This window comes from Amblyomma mixtum, chromosome 3 (assembly GCF_055824585.1).
Source record: "Amblyomma mixtum isolate Tamu chromosome 3, ASM5582458v1, whole genome shotgun sequence".
Classification (NCBI taxonomy): domain Eukaryota; kingdom Metazoa; phylum Arthropoda; class Arachnida; order Ixodida; family Ixodidae; genus Amblyomma; species Amblyomma mixtum.
This window is the reverse complement of record NC_143014.1, coordinates 309274958-309302565: the sequence shown is the minus strand read 5'-3', so window position 1 is coordinate 309302565 and position 27608 is coordinate 309274958. Positions and strand designations below refer to the sequence as shown.

General features: G+C 49.2%; 1 protein-coding gene across 2 annotated transcripts in view; it reads right to left on the bottom strand.

The window, feature by feature from the left end:
• LOC149355558 (uncharacterized) overlaps positions 1-27608 on the bottom strand; it is a 212965-nt gene that overhangs the window by 72289 nt on the left and 113068 nt on the right. For both annotated transcript variants that reach the window (XM_089583896.1, XM_089583897.1), the window contains 2 exons: positions 12483-12631; positions 7782-7944 (listed from right to left, as the gene is read on the bottom strand). In XM_089583896.1, coding sequence (XP_089440022.1) covers positions 7782-7944; positions 12483-12603 — 284 coding nt within the window. In that variant the 5' untranslated portion in view covers positions 12604-12631. The remainder of the gene's footprint in view (positions 1-7781; positions 7945-12482; positions 12632-27608) is intronic.

Below are 27608 nucleotides of genomic sequence, written 5' to 3'. Positions count from 1 at the left end.
GTTTGAGTTTACGTGGGCAAACTGGCCCAACAGCGCACTGCTGGGAGCCAAAGTGGTATCGCCACGTTTCGGCAGTGCCTGCCGTCGAGACTATCGAACAGGTGAAATGGCCCTTTTTATCTAAAAGCATGTCAGTTTGCTCGCTTCGACCCGTGGCGCTCCTGCTTGGCGGCGAAAACGCCGAAAGGAGTCGCATGAACCGGGAGTCACGCGATCGCGCGTGACATACGCGTCACTGTTGTTACGGATCGCACTTTCCCAAAAAACGGCTCTCCAGCCTATCCAAATAAAAAAAAAAGAAGTCGGCAGGGACACTTAAGACTGTTGACGTGCTGATTCTCTAAGCGATGCTGATTCTCTTAAATTCAGTACACTTGTTAATAGGCACTCTAAGCGATGCTTCTCGCAAATGCAAATACAGATCTGTTTTCACTAAAAAACAAAAAAAAAACCTGTAGGCTGCCCTTTGCAGTTCAGCTCACATATACAGCTTGGTTTCAATACGCATACAGGTTCGAACCCAACGAAGTGTAGCCTCTTACGATGAACTAGTACGAATTACTGAGTGACGGTTGCCAGAGTTATTTCACGACTAATATGAATAAGCATAACTCTGAACACAGAGCTAAAAAACCACACCACTTCTTTTGGCAATTTTTACAATCGTTCCCTTGTTTACGGTAAGGTTCACTGAAGCACGTATTGTTCATCAAATAAGTTCTCTTGTCTTCACTCGGCTGGTTACACATGTTCAAAGCATGACCGCACAGCGCCCCACTTAACAATATGAGTTGCGACCACACATCTTATTAATACGAAGAGGAATTTAGTTAATTCGACTTGTTAGACTTTCCCAGGGAGCAGCAGTCTCTTATGTCGGCCGTTGAAAAAAAAAAATTTTAACCTAGCTCTCAACTAGTAGCCCACCCGCTCACTCTGTGAACGCAGTCGTCGCGCGGCGTAATGAAGCCCCGTGCCACGCAGCTGGCAATTCTACCCGCAAATGGCTCTGCGTAGCCGCAGCCGAGAGGCCGCACCCCTTCTGATATGCGCGCTAAATTCGTGAAAGCAGTCGCCGCCCTAGCGCGGCCTGTGCTCCACCTTAAGGCTATGAGGCGATAGCTAATGGGTTAATCTCCAGATATGCAGAATTCGCGTTTCTTACTAAACGCTCATAGATTCCCGGGAATCCTTATACCACTCCTAGCGCAGTGGTGCAGCGGTTAAGCGGTACGGTACCGTCGAATGTCAACACACACACACACACACCCACACACACCCACACACACACCCACACCCCCCCCCCCCCCCCCACACACACACACACACACACACACACACACACACACACACACACACACACACACACACACACACACACACACACACACACACACACACACACACACACACACACACACACACACACACACACACACACACACACACACAGCCGACGCGGTGGCTCAGTGGTTACGGCGCTCGGCTGCTGACCCAAAAGAGGCGGGTTCGATCCCGGCCGCGGCGGCTAGAATTTCTTTGGAGGAGAAATTCTAGAGGCCCGTGTACTGTGCGATGTCAGTGCACGTTAAACAACCCCAGGTGGTCGAAATTTCCGGAGCCCTTCACTACGGCGTCTCTCATAGCCTGAGTCGCTTTGGGACGTTAAACCCCATAAACCAAACCACACCATACCTCAGCACCATGAGCGGTGGCTCACTCACACTCACACTCATGACCACTAGCACTCACTACTACTCACACACACTCGCACTCATGTCCATTCACACTCACAACCACTCACTAACACTCGCACTCATGACCACTCACACTCACAACCACTCACTCAAACTCGCACTCATGACCACTCGCACCCACAACCACTCACTCGCACTCACACTCATCATCACTCACACTCACAACCCCTCACTCACACTCACACTCATGACCACTCTCACTCACAACCACTCACACGCACTCACACTCATGTCCACTCACACTCACAGCCACTCACTCACACTCGCATTCATGACAACTCACACTCACAACCGCTCACTCGCACTCATGTCCACTCACACTCGCAACCACTCACTCGCACTCACAACCACTCACTCACACTCATTTCCACTCACACTCATACTCATGTCCGCTCACTCGCATTTACGTTCGGTGTACTGTTTCCTTGTTTGCTGACAACGGAGGGGATGAGAGATTTACTGTCGCGGCGACTGCCCTCGTAGCTCCCCTAACATTATCCTGAGTCGCAAAGATGTGGTGGTGAGCTGCCCAGGCTTTGTCGGGCTATTTGGCCAATTTGCACAGTTTCGATGCTCGAAGAAAGTAGTCACTCATCACGCATATTCCATGCACCGAATGCTACGCACCTGTGCTCCTGCGCTTTCTGCTGAGACGATGATTGCCTGTAAGCTGAGATGCTTAGACAAGTTTTTGAACAGTGTCCATAGGCGTGCGCAGGGTTCTCCATGAGAATGAGCCAAGTTTTAGCGCAGTGCCCCCCCCCCCTCCTCCCCGCCCCCCACCCCAACCACCTCTCACCTAGGCCCCTGCCGCCAAAACGGAGAGCAAATATGAGGAATGATTATAAAACATTTATTTCCATGTGATGGAATTGCTAAATATACAGGATATTATAGAGGTGTAGTTTTTTATTTTAATCTGTAACATCGGCAGAGGAATATAGGGTATAGAGAGGATAAGCGGCTGGTTTTTTTGACGCTAAAAATGTGAACAAGTTAGGGGAAAGATTCACAGTATTGCCAGCGTCTCCACAAGAGGTCTTGTCTCCACCCAGACGAAGACAGTCCTCTTGTTGAAACGTTTGCAAACACCCTGAGGCTTTCCCTCCCTTGTTCACCACGTGAGTACCGGCAGAGGAAGGCAGTCATTGCGTCGCTGAAGCATTGATGTAGCATCGCGCTTCCGGAGTAATTTCCGTTCTCTCTAGACCACATAAACTATGACAGATTTGTTTTTTTGGTTACTGTCACAGCAAAAATAAACTGAAAAGATTGCCTCCAAAATGACCTGGCAAGTAAACAGTTCTTGGAACGCAATATCAGAGGTCTTTGACCGTTAAAAATCCTGCTTGGCGGTAGCACTGCACTGTAAACAATGACCGAATAGGTCCGACAGATTAAATGTATGGGGCTGACTTGGCGATAGGGGGGGAAAGGGAGGGGGGGGGGGGCTCACCTCCTTCCCTTGTGCGTGTGCCTATGACGATGTGCAAGTAATAATAATGAGTTTGCCTTGACAATATTCTTTGATGATGCTAATTACCAAGATTTGGTCTTTCTTGACAATGACGTGTCCGTGACTCTGCATCAACTCATTGGAGTCAAGTGACGATTATGAATACTTTTCGCGGCATGGAAAATGGAGCGTGTTTTTCAAAACATCGAGTGATTTCCTCACGCAAAGGAAAATGGCTGGAATGGGTCGCAAGTAGAGGATTTCCCCGCGTAATAACGATGCTAGGGGAGGCTGCCATTATCAATCCATTTACAAAACCTACTAAGCTTACTATGTGTGACCGATCTGTGTACTGTACATGTCTGCAGGCAGTACGTTTTCTATATTGCCCATAATCGCTGTCTGAAGGAAGTTTTACAAACCAACGCGGTGTTTTTGAGGCCAGTGCATGCGGAGACCGCATGCGCATCCGCGTGGTAATAGGGGGTGCTTACTTTGCACCCGATTATTCTCCAACGTCGTTCTCGGAAGAATGCATATGCAGCTAACTTGTTAGCTAATTTGAGCCAATCTGAAATGATATGACTTTACTGGGAAAAAGCGCTATCCAGAAGTTCTTGGTGGAAATCATAGTATCTGCTTCAAATGATGCCTCATGCTGTCCAGATATCAGTTAGGGTAAGATTGCTGAAATCGGTGCGTGCCAACAGAAGTTAATCCCCTTGCTGTACACGAAAAATGAACAAAATCACATTTCACGAGCTCATTTCGGCTTCACTCGCCAAATGCCGAAGATTAGGCGGCACAAATGAGAACCAAGCCTCGCATACATGCAGCGGAAGCTTGTATGCAGTTGTTGACTTGTTAGGAGAATGTAAGTGACGCCAACCAAGTAAAATGCAGAAAAAACAGAAAAAACACGACGTTTCGGGACCGGCTCGGCCCCTTCTTCACGGCCCCTTCTTCAGCCCATGGACGTAGGATGAGGGGAGTGTCCCCAGGGAACGATTAACATTCTCTCGTGTTTGCTGAATGTGCCACGACTCGAGTAGAAGCCTCCTGCGTGGGTTAGCTTCAGTTTCCAATACAATGCTGCTGTCGAAGTCAATTGGATGGTCACACCCTTCGCAGTGTTCGGCCACGGCGCTGCGTTGACGATTCATGTGACGGACGTCCGCTTTGTGTTGGCTCATCCTTTCCGCGAAGTTCTTCGTTTCCCCTATGTACGACGCCGGGCAGACGGAACACAGAATTTTGTACACTACGCCCTGGGCCTTTTCTCTGGGCTGCCGGTTTTTTGGGCGGGGGAGAAGGCGACCGATAGAGCTGGTCGGTTTGTGCGTTGCCAACACCCCTTCTGCCAGCACCCCAACCAGACAGACTTCTGTCGAATGTTTTCTTTTGAGTTGTTGACTTGCCAGGGCAGCCCCCACCTGCTCATATTGGCAACGGCGTAGTTCTGCTTACATGACGCTGACGGGAGCCTATTCATGACCAAAGAAAAAACATTTTTTTTTGGACTCCGGGGAGAGCGTGGGGGAGCTTAATATTCAACTCTTTCCTGTGCTGCGAGCACAGTCCAGAGTCGAATATGTCGGCACCCTTCGGCCTGTTTGTGAAAAGCTCCTGGCCCCCCTTCCGCCCGCCGCCCTCAGTTTTCTGTTCTCTTCTGGTCACATTTTTGGCTGTGGCGTCGTATGTTTTTTTTCTTCAGTGCCTTAGCAGCACTCGCTTGCACGATACTTTTAAGCGAAACGAAAACTGTCGCCATAGCTTGATTCTTACTAACTTTCAGTCGCGTGTACTGCTTTTCTTCTAGTTTTTTTTTCTCGAGTGAAACGGTGACAATACTCAGACACATTCTATTTTATATCCCTTTCCCGAGTACATAAAAATTAATTTCGAACTGTACGTCCAACCAATCAAAAAAGGTCCGGCAATTTGGTTGCCACCTCATATCCACTGCCGAAAATCGCCGCAACGTTTCATCACGGTTGAGTTTCCCTCTCAATCTTGTAGAGGTAAATTACGTTGGTGATGGTTATTGAAGGGTGCTTGACGTCTTGCAGATTCGATATTGCTCGATCACGTTGCCAGAGGACACTTCTGGAGAGGTTAACTTTTTATTACCAATTAATAAAACAAAGAAAGATACAAGTAAGGAGAAAACTTGTTTACATTTGACTGACCAGTAGCTTTACGTGACGAAACCAGCCCTCGGTCCCGCCCAAACACTTGATTTTAAACCCTATGACCCTGCCGTCGGTGGAGACAGTAACCAATCAGGTAACTCCACAAACATCAACCCAATAAATCATTGGGGAAAGGAAAACGTCGCCAATCAACAACTGTAAAAGGACAACACAGCCAATCAGTGATTTTGGAAAGAAGATAACTCGCCTCCACAAACACTTCACAAATATGTACATTTTCCACCATCAAGATTTCGGAAGTTTCTCGCTTGGTCCCGCGAGCTTCGCAAACATTCTCGATTTGCCACAGTGCAGGTTGTTTCAACCTCTGGTAAACTCAGGTTCGGGGAAAGTCACCTCAAGGCCCATCTGTTCAGTACCGTCACTTACAAACTGTCTTCAAGCCTGTAGCTAGCGTGGCAATGTCCTGTTGACCGCGCCTCAAGTTGTCAACGCGTGCTGCCATAGACATTGGACAAAAGCTACACGACGAGGATCCGCCTTTCCGCAAGAACGTGCACAGTGGGATGCTACCTGATGTATATGTTCCCGGAGGGTGTTTGACCTTTCCCTTATTCTCGGAATCCGTCGCTATCTCGCTCCCCTTATACCGCTGGGCAGCCAGTGTGACTCATCCCCCTCCCTGCAGTTGTGCGGAGGGCAGAAAAAAAAAAACTCAATGGACATTCCTTTACTGCGAACCCGGACGCGACAAACAATGCACAGGACCGCGAACTTCACTACCACCATCAGCACGAAACAATAATTTCTGGCGCAAATTAAAACATAAAATATTGCCGTTTTGGATATCTCCTTGGGCGTCAAAGACATTACCATGCCTGATGCTATGCATACAAAAAAAAAAAACTATAAAAGCCACATGCTTGATTTCCGACGCTGGGCTCTTTAAAGTACATGATAGAAACAAGAATCCTCTGGCGTTACCGAAAAGCGCACTTGGTTTTCGCGTCTTTTCCGGGCTTGAGCCGGGTTTGTGCAGTTCAAGACCTGGGATAAAGGAGGTCGGGTTACCACATGGGTCAGAGCCTATGAACAAATTACGGCCAGAGGAGAGCTCTGCAATGCGCACACCTGGGCAAAGAAGAAAACCTAAGCCCACTGCAGCACCCGAGGTCCCAACTTACGGTAGTTATTGCCGAGCAGCGGACAGTCGTTGTTTCAGCAGTAAGCATTGTAACTCATATGTATACGAGATCGAGCCATGCGGGGAGCGTGGCAAGAGACATATATCTATATTTTCAGGACTGGCAATGCGAAATTCGATAAAGGGTCTCAAAAAACTTGTAGCGGCTCACTGCATCCGCGAAGGGCCTGCACCCGTGCCAACGGTGAACTACAAAAGCAACGAAAGATTGCCGTTCCCTTGCCAGCGGAATCCTTTCCTTCGGTTGTCCAAAGACACCGGCATGATGCCTTATGCTGCCTCGAACGCCTTCAGTAGTGAATATTTGCTTCCCGCAGCTGTTAACAACATGAAAATAGCTAAGCGGGTATCAGCGTCACGAAACATGGGCGACCGACTTCGCTGTCACTTCCACCCACCACTCACATCCACTCATTGCCACTCACATCCACTCATTGCCACTCACAACCACTCATTGCCACTCACGCCCACTCACATCCACTCATCACTCATACCCACTAACCTCTACTCACGCTCACATCCACTCAATCGCATTCGCACTCATGTCCACTCACACTCATGTCCACTCACACTCACACTTATGACCACTCCCACTCACATCCACTCACTCGCACTCACACTCACGACCATTCACTCACACTCACACTCATGACAACCCACACTCATATCCACTCACTCGCACTCACACTCACGTCCACTCGCACTCACGACCACTCACTCGCACTCACACTCAGACCACCCACACTCACATCCACTCACTCGCACTCACACTCATGATTACCGACACTCATATCCACTCACTCGCACTCACACTCACGTCCACTCGCACTCACGACCACTCACTCACACTCACACTCACAGACGTGAGTGTGAGTGTGAGTGAGGCGATATGAGTGCACTCATGAGTGAGTGTGCCGACCTATGAACCACACACACACACACAAACACACACACACACACACACACACACACACACACACACACGCGCGCGCGCGCGCGCGCGCGCGCACACAGAGAGAGAGAGAGAGAGAAAGAGACGGGTTTTCGCTCAATCAATGAGGCAAGAAAGGCTTGCGCCATAAAAGGTGAGGCACATAGCAAGTTGGGCCACCAACCAAGATGAGAAAACATTTCTGCTTTGAGATCTTTGCGTGGTTGATTCCGCCCGATTCTCCAGTGCATTCTAGACTGCAGGGGCCCATGCGGCTCACCTGTCCGTTGGGTTGCAGCCGGGCTCGGTGTCGGCCGATGAGGTAGAACTGATGCGGTGGGAAAACCGCTCCACGGAGCCGTCGATGCCCGAGTCGCCATCGCTGTCCTGGTTGGCGCTGGCCTTCCCGGGAGGAGGCAGCCGGCGCTGAGCGTCACGAATGTCTGCGAGGAAGGGACAGTGGTCAAACGGAGAAGGGTTTGAGATCTTGTGCTGAACCGCGCACACGGACATTGAAACCAATACAGGTGTGGGAGAACATCGCGCTCTTAAACCGTTAAAGTAAACCGTCAACATATAATTGTACGCAGCTCCTTGTTCGGGTTCTGACACGAAAGCTCATCTTCACTAACATGCTGCACTTGAACTAAAGGTTCATGAGCTCTTGGTACATTCTGCAAGAATGAAACTGAAACAGTGCTGTAGCGAACTTCAATTACTGATTAATGACACCCTTTGGAGAAAGGAGATAAAGCAATGCTTTTGGAGGGGTAAACGTTTGTCCCGAGAGTTGCTGTACTCCACGCAGAATCGAGGGAGTTGCGCGCCCTTCTTCAGGAGTAGGGGGGCTCGGAAAATTAGAGCAAGCTTGACAAAGCGCTCACAGGTTTGGCAGTCAACAGCACCGCGGACAGCGCGAAAATTCCATTACTAGCAGCAGCTCTACGCTCATCTAGACTGTGCGGCGCAAACATAATGGGGCAACGAACACTAAGGAGATTGGCTAACCTCGACTACTAGCTATATTCATTCAAGTGCGCACACATCTACAAGAAACTACCATCCCGTGCCAACGTACAAGCAGTATATACAACCAACTGTGCGCAACTTCGGAAAAACTTGCGAGTCTGGCAACACTGCACAACAAAAACAAGAAGTTAGCGGGGTTTAACTCCGCCTAAATCGATGTGTGACGTGCGAAAGCGCGCTGGCGTAAATATAGCAACGAGAAGGCGCAAATCTAAAAACTGTGAACTACTCTTTCGGCGGTGGCCCGGACCAAATTTTTAGAAATGAGCCGGGTGAAGTTTCGAGGTATGGTTGGACATCGATTTTGGCGCAACCTGGGTCTCACACCCTCCACCGGGGGCTGTGTTTAAAACAGCCGCCTGCCGGGCAGTGGCGCATCGCTTAACCGCTGTACTACCGCGCAAGCAGTGGTATGAGGATTCCCTGCGTTCTATGAATGTGAAGTAGAGAGTCACCAATTCTGCATATATCGCCATAAACCCATTAACGTTATGGCATCGTACACTTAAGGCAGAGCTACGACAGAGTCAGCAGCAACAGCAAATGCCAACGCATTCAAACGATCTACCGAGGATCGCCTGAGAGTTTTTCACTGCTACAGACAAGTCGCTGTGCGGCTTTCACAAAACTGACTATAGATAAATGTTCACTTTCAACTTTTCTCAACCACTTGACTAGCAATGCATTGTGCTTCTCCGCAACCGGCTACGGTTGCCTCATTACATCAGACTGAAAAGATGGCACGAGAAACGATGAACAACTCCGCTTGCCGTAAAGCTGCAGTTCCGTAAACCAGTTCCGAAACCACGCTTTGACGCCTTCTGTGGGTGTCGAGACGCGTTGAGTCGCACGCTATTTCGGGGAACAAGCGGTTCTCATATAGTCGTTTTAGAAAAGTCAACGAAATGCCTGATGCAGCAGATTAGCGCAAACTGTTTATCGAGACGAACGTGCACAGGATCCCTTTGCGCTGTTACTGATTTACACGGACCAAGCTGCCTTCGCAGACCGGTTCGCCGTCGAAGTCCGATAGCCCATACAGTTACGTCTTGTGTGGGCCCAGAGAACTCGGGACGGGCTGGTAGCATCGGAACATTATGTGTTGGCAATTTGAAACCTCCACTTGCACGTGCCAAACAAGGGAGGATTTAAAGGGAAGTAGGCGAGGGTTGAGGAGAGGAGGCTGAGAAAATACGACAAAGACAAGGCCTGGCAGCATCGCCTACGTCCGTCACCATTCGGTGCCTATAGTTGTCCACAATTACGTCGGCCCTGTTTTGCATATACCGCCGCTTTGACGAACGACCATGCAGAGCGAGGCGCTGTCGGCAGTTCGAACGCACTGAGGTGTCAGCCTCATGGTTTCGGTTTGTAGGCACGACGTCCTTGCCAACGGAACTTGCCCTCGTGCTTTCGGTATTATCTCCAGCTCTGTTTACCTTGTTGTAAGTGATGGTTGCACTCGACGAGTAAGTCATGACCACATCACTATAATGCAACATCAAATCAGTGATTACAAGGCACGTATACGTTTACCGGGAAGGAAGAAGTCGTCCTGATTGAAACGCTTCGAAACGACCACAGTCACGGTCACTTTGTTTTCAGTGCTCAGGTTTTTGACCGATAAGGCGCTCGCGTGCGCGCCGTCTCATTCGCACGGAAAATGGTAAAATGATGCTGCGCGGATTTTCCAGCGAGAATATACCCGCAGTGGAACCCAGAAAAATAAACCTACCGCGCGCGTTGTTACTATATGCAACATATGAACGGGCGGCATCTCGCCCCGGCCATTAGGGTGCCAGGAATGATCTAGAGTTGCGAACAGGAGGCCGATCTAGACGATTTCTCCCCGATGCCATCCACGCAGAAGCAGCCAAACACGCAAGAACATGTCTCAGCCAGATTAGTTAGCGTACACCATTTAAAAGAAAAGAACCGTAAACCTATCTGAGAAAAACCAGAGCAGCAGTATGCAAGGTGTTTCAGCTAAGACTTTCTACAAATTTTAACAATAGGCATTTTGAGCTAGAACAGCGCCTTTTTCGGCAAAACATAGTCAGCACTGTAGTACATCAGAATACAGCCAAGACGTGTTAACTAGCAGGCTCATTAACTAAAATTGAATAGTTAACTTTCTATTTATTACCGCTAGGCTCCTTAACAATTGAGAGGCTGTAGCTCACTGTAAGTAACATCCTTATCAGTTTTTAGAATTCCGAAAACGCGGTTATCCACGGCGTTGTGGCCCAACAAATTTTGGCTATTTCGACGAGTTATGTAGACTGGAGAGGTTTCTTTGCCTGCAAGCTTCTCGAAAGTGCACGTATTTTGGCGCGATATAGCCATAATTCGATGGGCCATAGCGCCGAGGGTAACCACGTTTTCGAAATTGTAAAACCTGATACGGATATTACTTACGGTGTGCTATACGCCTCTCAATAATTAGGGAGCTTAACACTAATAATTAAAGTTAACAATTCAATATTAGTAAACCAGCCCGCTAGTTACCACGCCTTAGCTGTATTCTGATGTACTGCGCCGCTGACAATCCTATGCCAAAAAAGCGCTGTTCAAACTCAAAAAGCCTACTTGAAAAAAATTGTGTAAAGCCTTAGGTGAAACACCCTGTATACCATGTGTTTCAGGGAAGACAAAGTAATTTTCAAAAACAAGCTTTTGGGGTAAAAATATGCGTTTCGCGGCATAGTACTACCAGTGTTGGCGGACTCAGAAAATCGGTGAGTTCTCTTAAGTAGTAAGCTGGCTAACTAATTTTTAATAATTAACTTTTCAACTATCACAGCTATGCAAGTGGTTGCAATTAGAGATTTGTAGCCGATCGTTTGTAATAGCCATATCAGTTTATAGAATTTCGAAAACGCTATTATCATCGGTGCTGTGGCTCGACGAAATTCGGCTGCACCGTGCCAAAATACATGCGCTTTCGAAAAGCATGCAGGCAAAGCAACCCCTCCAGTGCACGTAACTAGTTAAAAAGCCAAATTTTGTCGAGCCACAGCGCCAAGGGTAATCGCATTTTCTAAGCTCTAAAAACTGATATGGCTATTGCTAACGACCGGCTACAAATCTCTAATTCAAACTAGGTGAATGACTTTAATAGTTAAAAAGTTAATTATTAAAAATTAGTTAACCAGCTTAGTTTTAAACAACGGATATTGCAAAGGATATTGCGACAGACACAGCAGTCGTCGGCATAGAATCTGATAAGGTATCTAGCATATCCGGTCGTTAAGGGACGTGGTGAGCATGAAATGGTGTGCGGGAAAGCTACGGCGATGATTAAGCGGAGCGAGGCATTGGGAGGTGAGTCTTGCTTTGTTCGCGGTGGCAATTTTTCGAATCCACTAGGGGCTATGGTATGGTAAAATTATTTTTTTTTCCTGCTAGACACCATTTCTGGGGAAAATTTCGGAATCTTTCGTAACGGTCCGGCTTCGTATCAGACGTTCGCCTCAGTTTACTGAGAATTGGAGCTAAAAGTCTTTCACGCTTTAAGAACATCTGCGAGCTGACCATGGGTGGCAGCTCGGGCAAAGCAAGCGCAAAGCCGAAGAGACAAACAAGAACACAATAAAACTAAAAAGGTTCGAGTCATCAAGGAGATGAATATTACGTATAAGAAATCACTGCTCACATATGGTTCCAAGCTCATTGTTGCTTTCAACCTTATTCTTTCTTTTGTTGCTCGCATCACGCGGAGTAGCAGGAAGAAGGTTCTCAGCAGAGAAGACCGCGTTCGCACAGTGACAACAAAGCTGGCAATAGTGCGCAGGCGCTTCTGTCAGCTGCGATGCAAGGCTGGAGAGCACAGTGCTGCTGAGCAAACGCGCTGTCGAGTCGACGCTCGCGCAGCTGCCCCTCAAGTACACGGAGCAATGGTTCAAGCGAATGGCACGCGATCGGGGAAGGAAAAGAGAGGCCGCATACTCACGGGAGCTCCACGGTTCGTCCTGTTCGCAGGCGCTGTCCGGAGATGGCGCTCGCACCAGTTCCGCCATGAAAGCCTTCAGCGAGCTGTCCACCGACGGCCGGTCGCCGCACAGGGACGCCATTGGACAGGCGGCCGCCGCTGTGGGGGGCCTGCGCACAAAGAGTGGGCACATCAAGGGTTTTGAAACGAGCTCCGTACAGACAGCACTGCCTTTTAACTAAGCTGCTCGCCTGAGGAAACAACTATACTGCCAGAAGTAATCTAGCAGTAGCAGTGTAGCACCGAGCGGGCGATAACTAGAGTTTGGGTGCGTGCACACGTAAGTACGAGACATCCATCCAATTTGTGACAGAAAGGCAAGCCTTGTGTACCTGTAGACGCAACATGTTTGCGATGGCCTTTAGGGTAAAGACTCGGAACGGAGCAGGAGCGCCAGAAAAACACGGAGTAGAAAAATCATCGACTGCTACGTTTTGACACGGGCTTTTCATATCAATCCCCTCGTGGCCACATTCGCCGTGCCATTCAGCAACATCCGGAAGGCGTTGCAAGCAATCTTACGTCGCTGAGTTGAGAGAAACATCTTCCCCTTGCAGCACCAGAAAGACTTCTGCAAACGGCTCACGCAGCTGAGCTGCAGCGAGCATTCGCCTTTCAGTTTCAGCGCCAGTCGACTGTTGAACCGTGCAGTTAGCCTCGTGCGATGAAAGACAGCTTCCATTTGAAGAAACGTTCTCTTGAAAACCTTAGTCTGAATGCGCCGAATCGAAAGCAGCACCTGGCAAAGATAAGCTCACATCCACGCTCCTCCGAACGGTTTTGCTGAGCTTGTTACGACATCGGGCGCCGTTACGTTGCCAGCCAATTACACTGCATCGTTTATCGTGCCACCAGAAGCTATTCTGACGAGTCTGGAGAGGCCAGTGGGCCTGTCACGGCAGCAGCGCCACCCCCGACAGACATCGCTGAGTCTATAGGATTCATAGGGTAAACTAGACACTATAGTTTCGCCCGTCAGTAGCAGGAGTGTGGCCTTTTTACCGACCCCCAGAGTGCGTCCCCAGGCCACAGGGTCTACATCGATCCTAAATGCTCTCTACAGGGCTCAAGAATAGAGGGTGGGCGAAGCAACGTTCTCACCTCCGAGAACATTGTCAGAAGCGACCCTGTGGCCCCTGAACTTTTGACGCACTCAATACCTCATGGAGGTTCCCAGCCTTGAACTCCCTCCGCAAGCACCTTTCCAGGAGTGAAAGGGGGGAAAAAGCAAAGCAGAAAACCTGCGGAGGAATGCGAAAGCCGGGGTAGGCGAAGGGAAGGAGTGGAATGTGCTGCCCATCCCGCCTGGATACCCTCAGCAGCAGCTTGCGGAGAAGACGGCGAATAGGCGTCAGTGGGCCAGCGCGGTATCGCGGGGGGGATAGGGGCTGCAGTGAACAGGGTATTATGACCCCCCCCCCCCCCCTTGCATTGCCGCTTACGGTGCATCATTATCAACACGCTGGAATGAGTAGAGAAATAAAGAACGGAATGTAAATAAAATGTTGTGCCGAATTACACCGAAGCGCACACTGAGTATAAGCCTCACTAGCAGTTGCGAAAATAAACAGGCGCAGCGTATGCAGCGGGCTGAGTGCACCGAAAAGCGCCAGGCCGAGCGCGTTGCCGTTCCGCGCCAGCGACGTTCCCACGGGTGATGGATGCAGTACAGGCAGGTATGAAGTGGCAGATTTGTCTAGTCGCAGTCTTCGCCTCGAACACTGATGACCCCCTGAAGAGGCTTCGGACAGTGCCTGAAGCAATCAAGTCGTCTGTGCTAAGCCTTGAAAGCAGAGAAGTGCCACTTTCCCTATTCTTTATTTCTTTATTCAATTGTTACCCCGCTTAGCCCGAAGGCGCTACAGCAGGGGGGTTACAATGATGAAAAAAACACACCTTCATTCATACAGCACACTTGCTGACCTGAAAGGCGATTGCATTCACTGACAGAAGGCACAAAAAAAAATAATTTGCATGCATATTAGTTCTGGTACGGTATTCCAAAATCTTAAAGCAATGATAAATACGAGAAGAGACATAATGGGGCCTGTGTAAATATTTTTCCTTTTGAATGCCGGTTTTATCATGAAATATTTGATACAGCAGTTTAGAGCGCAACTTCCTTCTTCGAGAAGAAAGACTTTCCCACCCTCATTCATTTTTCATGTCGGTACAGCTATCACCTCTGGAGTATCGACGTAGGGCGAACCTTGCAGCTCTGTTGTGGATTTTTTCAAGCTTATTGCACAGTGTTATTTGCCATGGGTCCCACACCGCACGTGCGTATTCGAGCATGGGTCGAACGTATATGTGACAAAAGCAGGTGATTTTAGGTGAGGCGGCGCGTGACCCAGATTTCGTTCTAAAAAGTTCTAAAGAGCTGCTGCTTCTAGACCACATCGTTAGCAAGGATGGAGTACGCCCAGGTCCGCAGAAAACAGCTGCTATCGCAAAGTTTCCGCAACTGACCGCCAAGAAAGCTGTGCGCAGATCGCTCAGACTGTGCGCGTATTACCGGCGATTCGTCAAGAACTTATAGCGCATCGCCGAGCCCCTGACCCAACTGACAAAGGCAGACGAGCCATATAAATGGGAAGCGCCGCAGGCGGAAGCCTTCAAAGAACTTCAGCGTCGTTTACAGCCCCCACCGATCCTCGGGTACTTTGATGAAAACGCCGAGATTGAAATTCATACCGACGCGAGCAGCTGAGGGCGCCGTACTCGTTCAGAAATGCGACGGACTGGAGAAGGTAATCGTGTACGCTAGCCGTCACCACTGTGCGGCATTATTATGGCTGCAAGGGAAGGAGAAACGGCAGGCTGGACGGCTATGCAAAACGCACGAGCATGGCCGCTAGCGCTCTAGCCCCCGAGTCCCATCTTACGCAAGGCGCAGCGCCAGCGGCGTGCCGCGAAGAACACCGGGGTGATCCTTTCAGGCAAAGGTGGCATGCCCTTCTTTTTAGTTAAAAGTTTTCGTGACGCACGCACATATAGCCAGCTATCAATCAATGACAGCGCAGCGCGATTGTAGTCGTTACCTTCCTCCGCTTTGCCGCACTAAAAACACCGGGCGCAGTCTCGAAACGTTGCAGGGGAAATTTCAACACACCATGCCAGAAACGGAAACTTCATCAGAGTTTAACGCGCCGCAGTGGCTTCGACGTTAGGCTGGTGATCCCAAGGTCGCGGGTTCGATCCTGCAGTCGCGGCGGCCGTATTTCGATGGAGGGAAAATACAAAAAACGCCCGTGAGCTGTGCTGTGGCGGCGCACGTTAAAGAACAGCAGGTGGTCCAAATCAATCCGGAGCATTCAACTACGGAGTCGGTGATAGCCTGAGTCGCTGCGGGTCGTTAAAATCCCCCAAACTACAAACACCGACAGAACTTAAACCGGCTTACATATCACTGCAGCCGTTAAGCGTTAAGCACCTGATTAGTGGCCTGTTAACGACTCGCGAAGGTGTCGGCGTCGACTGCCGATCTCGCGACACATAACTTCAATGAGCGCGGGAAGTACGCAAAGCACGACGCTAGCAGTATACACGTGCCAGTTCTTCAGAACGCGGTCCAATGCAGGCACACGCATACGGGACGGCGCTGTGTCGTGCAAAGCAGTTATCGTTGATTAAGCACTGAAAGTACTCTTTCTAAGCACGTACAAGTGCTCGACAGACGCAACCCACTGCTTTCATTGGTCGCTCCAAGTGACTCGGAGGATTCAGACTTCCTAGAGAAACTATAGACTATAAAACTGAGAGCAGCCTTTTACACCAGGAACAATCCAGCGACGGATCACAACTGAAAGTGAAATAGCAACAGCGTGCCTCACTGCAAAGCTCCAATGTAAGAAGATTTTTACAGAGCACGGAGACTCGCTGTGTCTCCATATTTTGCACAGAGCAACGCGCGGCAAGACGGTGAATTTGTAAGTGAAAAAAAAAATTCAGTGTAATTTCTCCCCCCAAAGTAACGCAAGGGCTGCCACCAGGCGGCCCGAGATCACCGTACTTATTTCCTTGGCATAATTTTCGAGCATGTTTCGTCATCGTTAAGACGAACTTATGGTCAAAATCTTTGTTTTAACCGAAGCATCCCATGCTTGCCGCCCGGACAGCTGGACAGCTCTTGATCACTGCGTGCTGACGAAGCAGGACCACTGTGTCCGCGGCGTTCAGAGACTATTGGTTTGGTTTTTATGGGGTTTAACGTCCCAAAGCGACTGAGGCTATGAGAGACGCCGTAGTGAAGGGCTCCGGAAATTTCGACCACCTGGGGTTCTTTAACGTGCACTGACATCGCACAGTACACGGGCCTCTAGAATTTCTCCTCCAAAGAAATTCCAGCCGCCGCGGCCGGGATCGAACCCGCGTCTTTCGGGTCAGCAGCCGAGCACCATAGCCACTGAGCCACCGCGGCGGCGTTCAGAGACTATTGTGATTATGATAGATACACCACAACTGCGACGAAAACGCTAACTTCGATTAATCCCTGCTCAGGAAAAAGCAACCCTCTCGTTTCCGTTACCGCTGCATTGCGCTGTTGCGAATGTCCTGGCGCTGGCTTGAACAGCAGCGCTTTTTAAGGCGAAAGCCTTTAACGGCTCATACTGTCATCCGTTAACAAAGCGTGTCACACGCGTCTAACTCGGGAACTGAAAAGGATAGAAGAAAACCAACAGTTGCTTCAGATAGAGGAGGAAAAAATTAACCTAGAAGCCAAGTTTGATGACTATAGATTATTTAGTTAATTAATCATAGGCGAAAATGTCGAAATCGGGTCGAAATAGCGCGGACGACGATATAGCCACGGGAACAGTGTGACGCCACTTCCACCGGAAGTGGGCACGGCATAGTGAAAATAGTCACAGAATGGTTGGAAAAACGTCGAATTTGTGTCAAATTACATGGAAAATGTGTAATTAAGCGTAATTAACACTTAAGATCCCTGAAAGATGTATAATTTGGGTATCGATATAGCCACGGGAACGGTGTGACGTCACGTCCACCGGAAGTCGTCACGGCTTCGGCTTCACCTCTCAACACTTTAGTTGCCAAAGTATCCTCGTAATTTTTTCATTGCTCATTCGATCAGCTCTGGTTGGTAGCAATCTTTTTTCCTCATTTGATCTCCGTGTACACGTCGACTGCGAATTCCTAGATTTAAAAAAAAAAAGTGTCTTTGATTCGGTTGCCCATGTTCTGCTGTTACATAGGTCATCGTTCTTTAGTCTCCACCCGACTTCGAGTGGATTTAAGGTTGCACCGATTACAACATCTAACGTGTTTTAATTAATGGCCCCCAACCGGGTAATGTTGCTTTAATCCCAGTCTCGCAAGGGTCTGATTTGGTGCCCCTGCTGTTTCCGGGTACACCGGTGATATTGTTCAAGACATCTCGTGCAAAATGTGTCTGTGCGCAGATGGTTCCGCAATTTAGAACTGCCTTAAGTGTTCCCCTGACTTTGACTAAGTAGAACGCAATCTGGACTTGGTGTGTCAAGCGGCAAATGTCGCTGAACTTCACTAAATATCAATTTGTCTCTTTCCCTCGTAAACGCAATCGCTACTGGTTTGAACATACACTGCGAAATGCACAGATGTCGCAGGTGACCGAGTTTAGACACCTTGGAGTTTGTTTTCCTTCCAATCTCATTTGGACAAGCCCGGTTGAACATATATAGGCAACCTCTTGTAAAATGATCACTTTTTTCAGCCGTAAATCCAGGAAAGCACCTCTTAAAATAAGAGGACTACATTCGTATACTAACGCATACTCACATTCGTATACTGAAGCCGCAAGCTAAAATTCTGATATATTTGAATGGATAAAAAACTAAGCAGATCGATCAGTGTCTAAAAGAAAAAAAAAACTACATGCAGCTTTTATACTAGTGGTATTTACTTAAGGATGAATTGCGATGAGACCTATTAAGCAGGCGCAGAATAAACACCATACCCAACAATTCTGGACAAAAGCATTTTTAAACGAAAAAGAGTTAATGAACGCAATTTTTTTAATATATTGTAAGATTTCACTATAACAATCAATATATCCGCAGATCTCATGTCGGCAGGCTTGGATTTTTTTTTGCTATTGACGTTTTCGCTATCGTCAAAAGCGTTCCCATTGGTTTTATATGGCAGTCTTAACTTCTCGATGCGAGTGATGGAAGAACGAAGAACTTTGAAAGAAATATTTTGCAACACAATGGTAGAATGGAGCATTACCTTCAAGATTTCCATAACAGTATCTTACAATTTTGCAATATTCGAAATTTTTGTCCAAGAAAGTTGGACAAGGCTGTTAGAGATGCTTTACTGAATCTCTTTCGGAGCAGTCAGAGTTGACAGGCAAACTCATTTTTCATCACCACGTTCTACGTCAAAGAGGCGTGACAATTTATGGAAAAAAAAGGGGAATAAATAGCAGAAATGCATTTCAAGGCTCATTTTCCGGCACACCATCATCCAATGCAATCGATTACCACAGAAAGTTTTAACAAACGCCAGTCTGAGACGATGTTTTGGGCTCTGATGTTTAACGGCTGGCGGGGTTGCGATTTTTACTTTTACTTTTGCTATGCGAGTGTCGGCTCTTGCAGTGGCCTCATGCAAACATTATGCATTCCCGCCTCCCCACCCCCGCCAGAAATGCCTTCGGGCGCCGCAGGCATGTGTGATCAAGGCATGACGAATCTCTCGGGACAAACCGAGCAGAATGCTCGACGAGGCCCCGCAGAGTCAGTTGTTAGTCAGCGCTGGGTGTCGTCTACTTTCCTGCACAAATGCCCTGCTATTGCTCATTCTAAGGTGCACCATCTCTGCCCTAAACCTACCGAAAAAGAGACGCTGGATTCGCGGCCGCTAAAGACTGGGTACCGAGAGGTAATGAAGAAGCGACCGTGGGAAGCGTTCGGCGGCAGGTTACTGAGAGGGCAAACAAATTATTCGGGTAAATGTTTTCATATAAATAAAGAACGATTGACTGACGACCGGAGTAGGACGTATTGTAATATTTACTCGCCTGTAAATTTCAAAAATAAGGAGACGATACTGGTTAAGCCTGTTCATCTCGCAGGAAGGCTTTAGACAAAGCTCCTGTAGAGAAGCCTAGAAGCACTTAAGGTGGCGGTCCCACTCTGACGGTGAGCGGGAACCATTCTTGGTGATATTTGTACGTCGACTGTACCTCGCTCGTTCGCTTCATAAATATGGTTCAGATATCTCCGAAAAGCTACTTTTCTCTGCTTTCAAAAGATGCATTTTGTTTAACGGTAGCTGCAAATTTGTTTCAACTGTAAAAGAAAACGCAAAGATGAAAACTGGCAGTTGAGCTCAACTTGTCTCAGGAAATGCAAAATTGTGAAAAACCTCTTGCACCTAGAGAAATATCTTTCGAGATACTTTGAGATCGGATGCTAATCAACATATTTAAGCATTTAGAAGTATGTGTATATATTAGTTTATTAGCCACGCATGTTTGAAAAGCATAGAAAACAGAACAATGTAATCTGCAATAACTTTTGGGGTATGCATTGCACTGCGGCGCCTTTTTGTACAGTTTGAGATCGTCTAATCGCCCTTCCATTCTGAAAATTTCATCCGTCTGCCTTGTTTAGTTTAAAAGTTATTCCTGATCAAAATTAGCGTTTTTTTCGAAATAGTTAAAAACGGAATGCAAAATTGTTCAGGTAACCAGCGCGTGGCAGTTTTGAGATTTTGCGTGAAGAAACTTAATACTTCGCTCTACGCGGCTAAGCATCGCCTTTACTCTACGGCTTTTGGGGAATGCGCAATGTCTAGTTGATTTTAGCTACCTTTTTTGTTCTCCTCATGAAGGACACAAGCTGTTGAAACGTTCCGCGGCTTCTTTTTTTCTGGCAAATATACTCTTAAAATGTCGGTCTCTCATTCCTTTAATCAACTTGTAACAATTGCCAAGAACAAAGTCCACAGAATACAAACAATAATAGCAATAACGCAGCGACATGCGATAAATGTAGATAAATTTAGTAAGTAGCGCCATCTACACACATGCACGTGTACTAAATAATCACAGTTCAAAAAAATAACGAGTGTGGCGCTGCTAAATATTTACAATCAGGAGGTGTTCATGAGAGGGAACGATACCTCTACGATGTTCGCACGTTTCCCTCGATTTTGCCCTATGTAGAGTGTGTCGAACTTCCAAGCAAATTTCCGCCATATTGCTTTGCTGGATTGTTTTGTAGCGTAAAGCTAGTAAAGCCACACTACGCGGGTCAGAGCCGAGTTTTGCGCGAGTGTGCGCCGCCTGTTATGGGCATGCGCGAGAACCGCGTGACGTCACGAGAGGCGCAGGTCCGCCGGTGCGTCGCCTCCTCGCCACAGCCGGTGCGAGCTCGTCGCTGCCGGCGCCGCGTGCGCTCCTCCGACGCGTGACCTCGTGTTTACGACAGTTGCGCCGCGCGCTACTGCGCATGCGCGAGGAGGGTGCGCGGAGAAATGACGGTCGCGCTCAACATGTAAGCTCTGGTAAGCTAAAGAGAGTCGAGCCGCTGCCAAACGGCGCAGAAGACTGGAAAATGTAAATTCTTCCGATCCCGAGGTTGTCGCCTGGCAGTTTGCCGTCGAGCAGCCAAGGCGAAACGTGCGGCCGAAACACCGGATCACTTTACGCTACGTATATCCAGGCATAGCAGAGCTAAGGCACTGCCAATTTTTTTCACGTGACGCTACGAAACGCATTCTGGGCGTCGTATTATTTTTCGAGGACAGCTTTGGCATTGCTAAAGCGACAGGAAAGGGAAGAGACAGGCTTTCGCTTCGTGCTGCCGGTTGTTCGTTGTTCCGGCTAGCGCTGTGGAGGGGAAGTTGGAGAGCGCTCGATTCGCCTGCACTCAATGCACCAGTTCGGCAAAGTTCTGCGGCAGCGGCGGTGCGGCGGGTGTGTACCGCTAGTTCCGGCACTTTGAGCGCAGTTTGGCACTGTCTGCTTCCAAACGGATGGTCGAGTGCAGGCCTGGTCGTCGCTAGCCTTTGCGATGCCAATGAATTGCAGCCAGCTGTTTACAGCCTACATCAGCGGCAGCCAACCTCTCGTATCTCATGAAGAAATGTGCAAACCGCACATCACAATATCATGTTGCCATGAACCAGCCTCGATCCGTTTCTTTGGAGAACTCGAGCAGCGTTCTAGCTTGTCGACGAGTGCAAGTTACTTGAGTCTCCGCCGTTTATCACAACCCGCAAACCATCATCTGCTTCCATGGCGGCTGCAGCTGCACTATTTCAGCACTAACCATGGAGCAGGTGCAGTTTTCCTGAACTAGACTCGCACTTCTTTCAAACGAATGCCGTGGTTCAGAGGGCGCCATGTTCCACCGCTGAAATGAATCCATGTGGTATATAAGTCGGGTACAACTCAAGAACGAAGCAGTACATGTCCATCAAAGGAGACCGCCCGGCCAAGCGCGTCGACCGAACAGTTTTCTGTTCGGTCTCCAAAGGTGCGCCGCGACAGCAGTGGAGACCGAAGCTGCCACGACCGTCTGTTGCCGAATATGACCCCACCTGTAACATTCAGCGCTTTTCGAAAAAGACGCTCTCGCGCGGATCTATGCGAAAGGTGAGCAGCCCAGCCCTCTCCCCGCCCCCTCCCCCTTTAGTGGCCAGTGCAGCTGATAAACGGGGGCACCACACCTACTAGTACCTTCGCCTTTCTCCCTGTCTTTTCCCCTGCTCCTGCTCAGGTGCTCCTAGAGACGATGGCGGATGCCGGGGCAGCAAAATCTCTTCCTTTCTTTTTGCGTTATTATTCTTTTAGCCTTATCCCGAACAAAGGACATCCACCGTCGGCGACACGGGGCAAAGCGCCGACTCCTTCGTTCTCTTTCGCAGGCTTGGCTGTATGCACAGCCACACAAATCGACGTGATTGGCTGGAGAGTTCCGTCTGAGTTGCGTGTGCCGCTTCGTTCTTTTGTTGTAACCGACTATAGTGCTGAGAAGTCCCCTTTTCGGGAACTGGCACAAAGGACCGCCCCCTCCCCTTGCGGCGCGCCCCTCCTGCAGGCGGGGTAGACTAGCGCCGCAGGAAAAGGAATTCTCGGAAAATGATTACAAGCACGTTATAAGCGGTGTTTACATGACGGGTTGAGTGGAGGATTTGAGCTGAAAACCGGTTACTGGGTTCATGTAAACGAGTCGGGTCCGGGAGTCGAGGGAGCGAGTCCAGTCAACTCCGCTGCAGGGGGTGGGTTGACTCACTCGACCCCAACAGCAGATAGCACATAAACCGGTCTGAGTCAGGTTAGTGGAAGGAGGGGTGATAAATGCGAACCTGTTATTCGCTTGCGCCGTAGCGCCTGCGAGGCAGCCGTGCATGCCGCAATCTTCCCGGCTGCCACTGCCCTTTCCCGCTGCGCCGTTCGACGCTTGGTGCCGCTGCTGTTGAACCGGTCGCGACTCGCTAAAATCGAGTTCATGTAAACATGCAGTCAAGTTGGGCTGACCTTGCTCAACTCGATCTCCTGGCTCGACCCGCCGAAGTCGGGTTCATGTAAACGAGGCTATAGTTTCCTGACAATAGACGGTGTGAAAATAGCAGCTGTTCCTACAGTTTCCAGGTACGCGCGCGTGGACACGCACGCATACACACACACATACGCGGGCGCACTTTTTCAATCTTTGATCCAACCAAATCGAGGCAAATCGACGCAAGGTTAGAAAGATATACATTTCAGCACGCGATGGAAAATTCTGGAGTGAATAAGCAACCTATTGATGCAAACTGGATACAAGAAAGACGTACGTCTAAAATGAATAAGAGCACGCAGTTGAGGGTCCAAACGAGAGAGGGGAGGGGGTCGCCCTAAGTGCCTACAGAACTATCGCTTTGTAGCCGACCCCCTTTTTTTGGCAGCATTCCTGCACACCTCCCCCCCCCCCCCCGTTCTTCTTCGTACAATGTCTATCAAAAAGTCTCGAGTCCGCCTCGTGAATGGTATGCATCTGTATACTGCATTTTTGTGAGCCTTGGCAAAATTCCGTCGAAGTTGATCGGAATTGGTTGCAAGGTGCCGCCGCATGTACGACGAATATTTGCTTCTGAGGAAAACACATTCCGACACCCTGCGGTGCTAACCCTCTCAATAGCAATTTCACGTCTCTTGCGCAATGTCGATTCATCTCAAGGGTAAACAGAAATTGACAATTGCCCACTTCTCTCTGCCTTTTTCTTTACCAACCATAGTTTATAAGGTTGGACAGGCATACGCTGAGCGTTGACTAAATTGTATAGCTGTCTTTGTTATAGTTTTCTTATCATAGATGCAATATCATTTGATAAAAAAATATTTTTTTTTCAGCGCTATAGTTAGCAGGTTACACTCTAGACCAGGAGTGTTCCGACTACTACTAATATTACTATGCATCAACAGTGACGAAGTGATTGAACGCGCAAAAGACGAGGGCAGAAGGAAGGACACAAGAAAGGCACCGATTTCAACTATAAGGTTCATTGAAAAAAAAAAATAACGCTAGAAATATATACATGGGACATACACATAATTAATTTTCTTTATTTCACACCTTCCTTATTTTTGGCGTCCGCTTCCTCTTTTCGCTTACTTACTAATTTGCTCTGTGCAATTATGTCGACAATTATCACTAACTCTCCCAAGTTTCCACTGTGTCGACGTTGTGCCTTTTGCGATGCGGGCTGGGCAGCATTATTTTTTCTTTTTCTTTGCTCCCACTAATATATGTCACGACATTGAAAACAGGAAAGTCTGTAGTCGCGTAAAACTCAAGAACGAAACGGCACATTCCCTCAAAGGAGGCCCTCCAGATAGTAACATCGACGGTACAGCTTTCTGCGGCTATTTAGCCAAGGCTAAAGAAGAGAGAGAAGGAAACGGTCCTCTGTTCCCGTGCTGGCATCCTTATCCCGAACAAGGATCACCTCACCTCTGACGCCGTTTGGACAAAGACGGTACCCTCTTTGCCCCGGCTCTCCAACTTTTTCCCTTCACCCTTCCGGAACCATAGACCGAATAAAGGAAGCCTCACTCTCTTTGGCTTTGGCGAGGGACAGGCAGAGAAAGAAGCATGCGGAACCACCCCAGCCAACACCTCCCCCCACGCACGACGGGGACTAGCAGCCGGGCTTGCCATGGTTCGTTTGTAATCCTCTGAAGGCAGGCGCAGCAACAAAAGAAAAGCCTTCACGCAGCACGGGTGCACAGGTCAAGAGAGGACCGGACACGTATCTCAACATCTCAACCAAAACCAGTCTCGGGTCGCTGGGGGCAAGACGGGTACACACTTTCTCAGTGATAGATCAGTGTCGTAGCCTGGTGGCAGAATATGAACTACTCGCAAGATGGCGGCAGTGGAACCGCCACCTTAAGCGACCCGCGTTGTTGAAATAATAAGCGCTGAATTCCTCGTGCAGATTCGGCGCGCTTCGCTTTACAACATTCAGGCCCTTTCAGAGCATGGCTATTTGAATGGCGAATCAGGAGCCACGGGTTTCGGCGAGAGCGGTTGCGATAAAAAGTCAATCTGTGGAGAAGTACTGCTCGGGTCAAAATCGGAGCAGTCGGCCGCAAGTCTGAGAGACGGATCTCATTTAACGACGCCCCACTGGCCCCGCCACCGTCTTTAAACATACTCTCTCCAGCAGCCCGAGGAAAAGCCACTCGTGAGTGCGCACTGACGAGTAGGGTTCGTCATGGGTAAGACAAGCTCAGGGCTTCATCAAAACGACGCGCGCAGGCGAGCGCCAGGGTTACAAACACATATTTGAGGCCAGTTCCGGGTTCACGTCCTCTGTCACCTTGAGGAATCAGCTGGCGGACGGTGACTCGAGTACGGGGGCATTACGAGCACATTCTGTATTTCAGACTCTCAGATTGGAAGGCAGGCTGCTCACCGAGCTGTGATAGCGATTTTCATTTCAACATACGCTGCTGCTATCGCTGCTGGAGGTACTGCCGCCTCATAGCCGGACAAGGCTGCGCAGTGAGCTTGGTGAGAGAGTTTGTCAAAGCATTTTTTTTTAGTGTTAAAACAACCCCAGGTATTCCTCGGTCTGATACAGTCCGATTTCGAATTGTTTGAAACAGTGACGAACTACGCACGCTATGTGAGCTTTGACTCATAGGTGCAGCAGCGACGAACGCGAAGTATGAAACGGAGTACAGAATCGCCGTTCGACTGCCGCTCGTCCACAGCATAGAAACATCGCCTCTAACGTAGCGCCAGCAGCCCGTCCGGGGAGCCTGGGCGCAGCAGCGCAGAGCGGCGCCCCACGGACGACCCTCCAGCCGCTAGCGACCGATCGCCCAACGACGGAAGGCAACTCCAACCAGCATCGAGTGAAAGCGCTCATGTTCTATCATTTCTATCTCCCCCCTCCCTTTACAATGAACCTTCACCGCCGCACGCGCGCGCCCGTAATAGGCCGTTGAGAAGGCCACGCCCACGGCTTTTTTCTGTCTCCCATCGACAACGCACTCCTCACCAGTGAGCTCAGAGAGAAGCTTTTGTTACCCGGGGAGAGAGGAACCGCCCACCCATTGCGGAAGCACCGCTCCGACACTGAAATAACGAGCGCAAATTCTCCAGTCTGTACGCAGTATCGGCGACCAACCTAAACCCACCATTGTCGATCGCATCCGGGAAACAGCCCCCCTCAACGGGTAGTTGCAAGCGAAATGGGCGGTCACCTGCCGTGCGAGCCACCGTAAGCAGATTGGGTCACAAGGTGGCAGCGCACCACGCTCAATGTCTCTTGCGTGGTGGTTGTGAACCACAGCAAAAGCGCTCAGCAAAACGGACATCCGCAAAGGGCCTTCATCTTGCCACCACACTTGCACAGATTTCTCTCACTGAGGTGCACGGATAGCGCATTCAACGTCGGCACGAGTCATGAAAGGTCATCAGCAAACACTCCGACATGATAGCGGCAACAGTTGGCGCAACTGCGTTTGCTCGGAAACATTTCAGGTCTTCCGCCTTTCTCCTGTTCGGCAAAAGCCCCGCGCTAAACACAGCACGCACACATACTGCGATATGCACTGAAGCGGCGTTAGCGACAGGGGCCCCTCCCTTCAATCCCAACACAATTCGTCAATATTCGCTCCGAGATCGTTTCTACGTGCGCCGGGCGATGGAGACTGTGAATGAGGCTTTCACACTTTACCGGCCGCTCTGTTTAGAGTTAGTTTAAAACGCCCATAATGTGTGTCTGCCTCGCAAAGGCAGCGCTGCCTAAAGTCATGATATCGAGCGTTCGGCTATACAGGCCAGAGATTGAAATGTTCCCGTGTGCGAGTCCCTGTGCTAGACTGCGCTTGAGCGGTGCCTAAAGCGGCGGCCTCATGCAGGTGGCTTCGAAGTGCAGCTCCGAGACAGACGTTGGTGAAGCATCGTGATAGAGAGATACAGGTGGTTGAGCGTCAACCTGTTTACGTAGTTGACTCAGGTAAACGGTGCTTTGAGACTGCTAGGAATTACCTTAGAAACTATCTTGCACACAACGGATAGTAGGCCAACATGTCTTCAGGCCTCCCACATCGCCCGTCAAAAAAATTGGCATAGTCGAGAGTTGGACGGAAATCCGTCTGGCCAGGTGTGGGGATCCGATGAAATGAAGAAGCAGTCACTGACCACACTGAAGTCGAGAAGAGAAAAGACGCTTCGAAGCCCGTGCGGGTTTCTAGTTCGGAACGAACAGAACATGAGAAGCTAATTTGTATGCGAAGAATGTGGCGTAATTACCGGGCGTAGATGCTTGGCATTGGGGCTGCTCATTTTTGTTTAAATTTGTTTGTGTGGTCTGGGTGATTAGGGATCCCAGCAGAAGGCGCGTCTATCTCTATCTTTGGATAAGATAGAGGTGTTCCCCACTGTCGTGAGCGTGGTTAGCGACCGCATTCGCCGAAGCATGCTTGTCGTTTTAACGCGACAGGGTCAATGAGCACGTGTCGTACAAAAGCCGGCGTCGTTTTCCGTGAGGGAGAAATCCGCGAAAAATCCAGAAGCAACTTAGGTGGCAGGCGGACAACCTGTGTCACGTGACCATGTGGCGTCATCACAA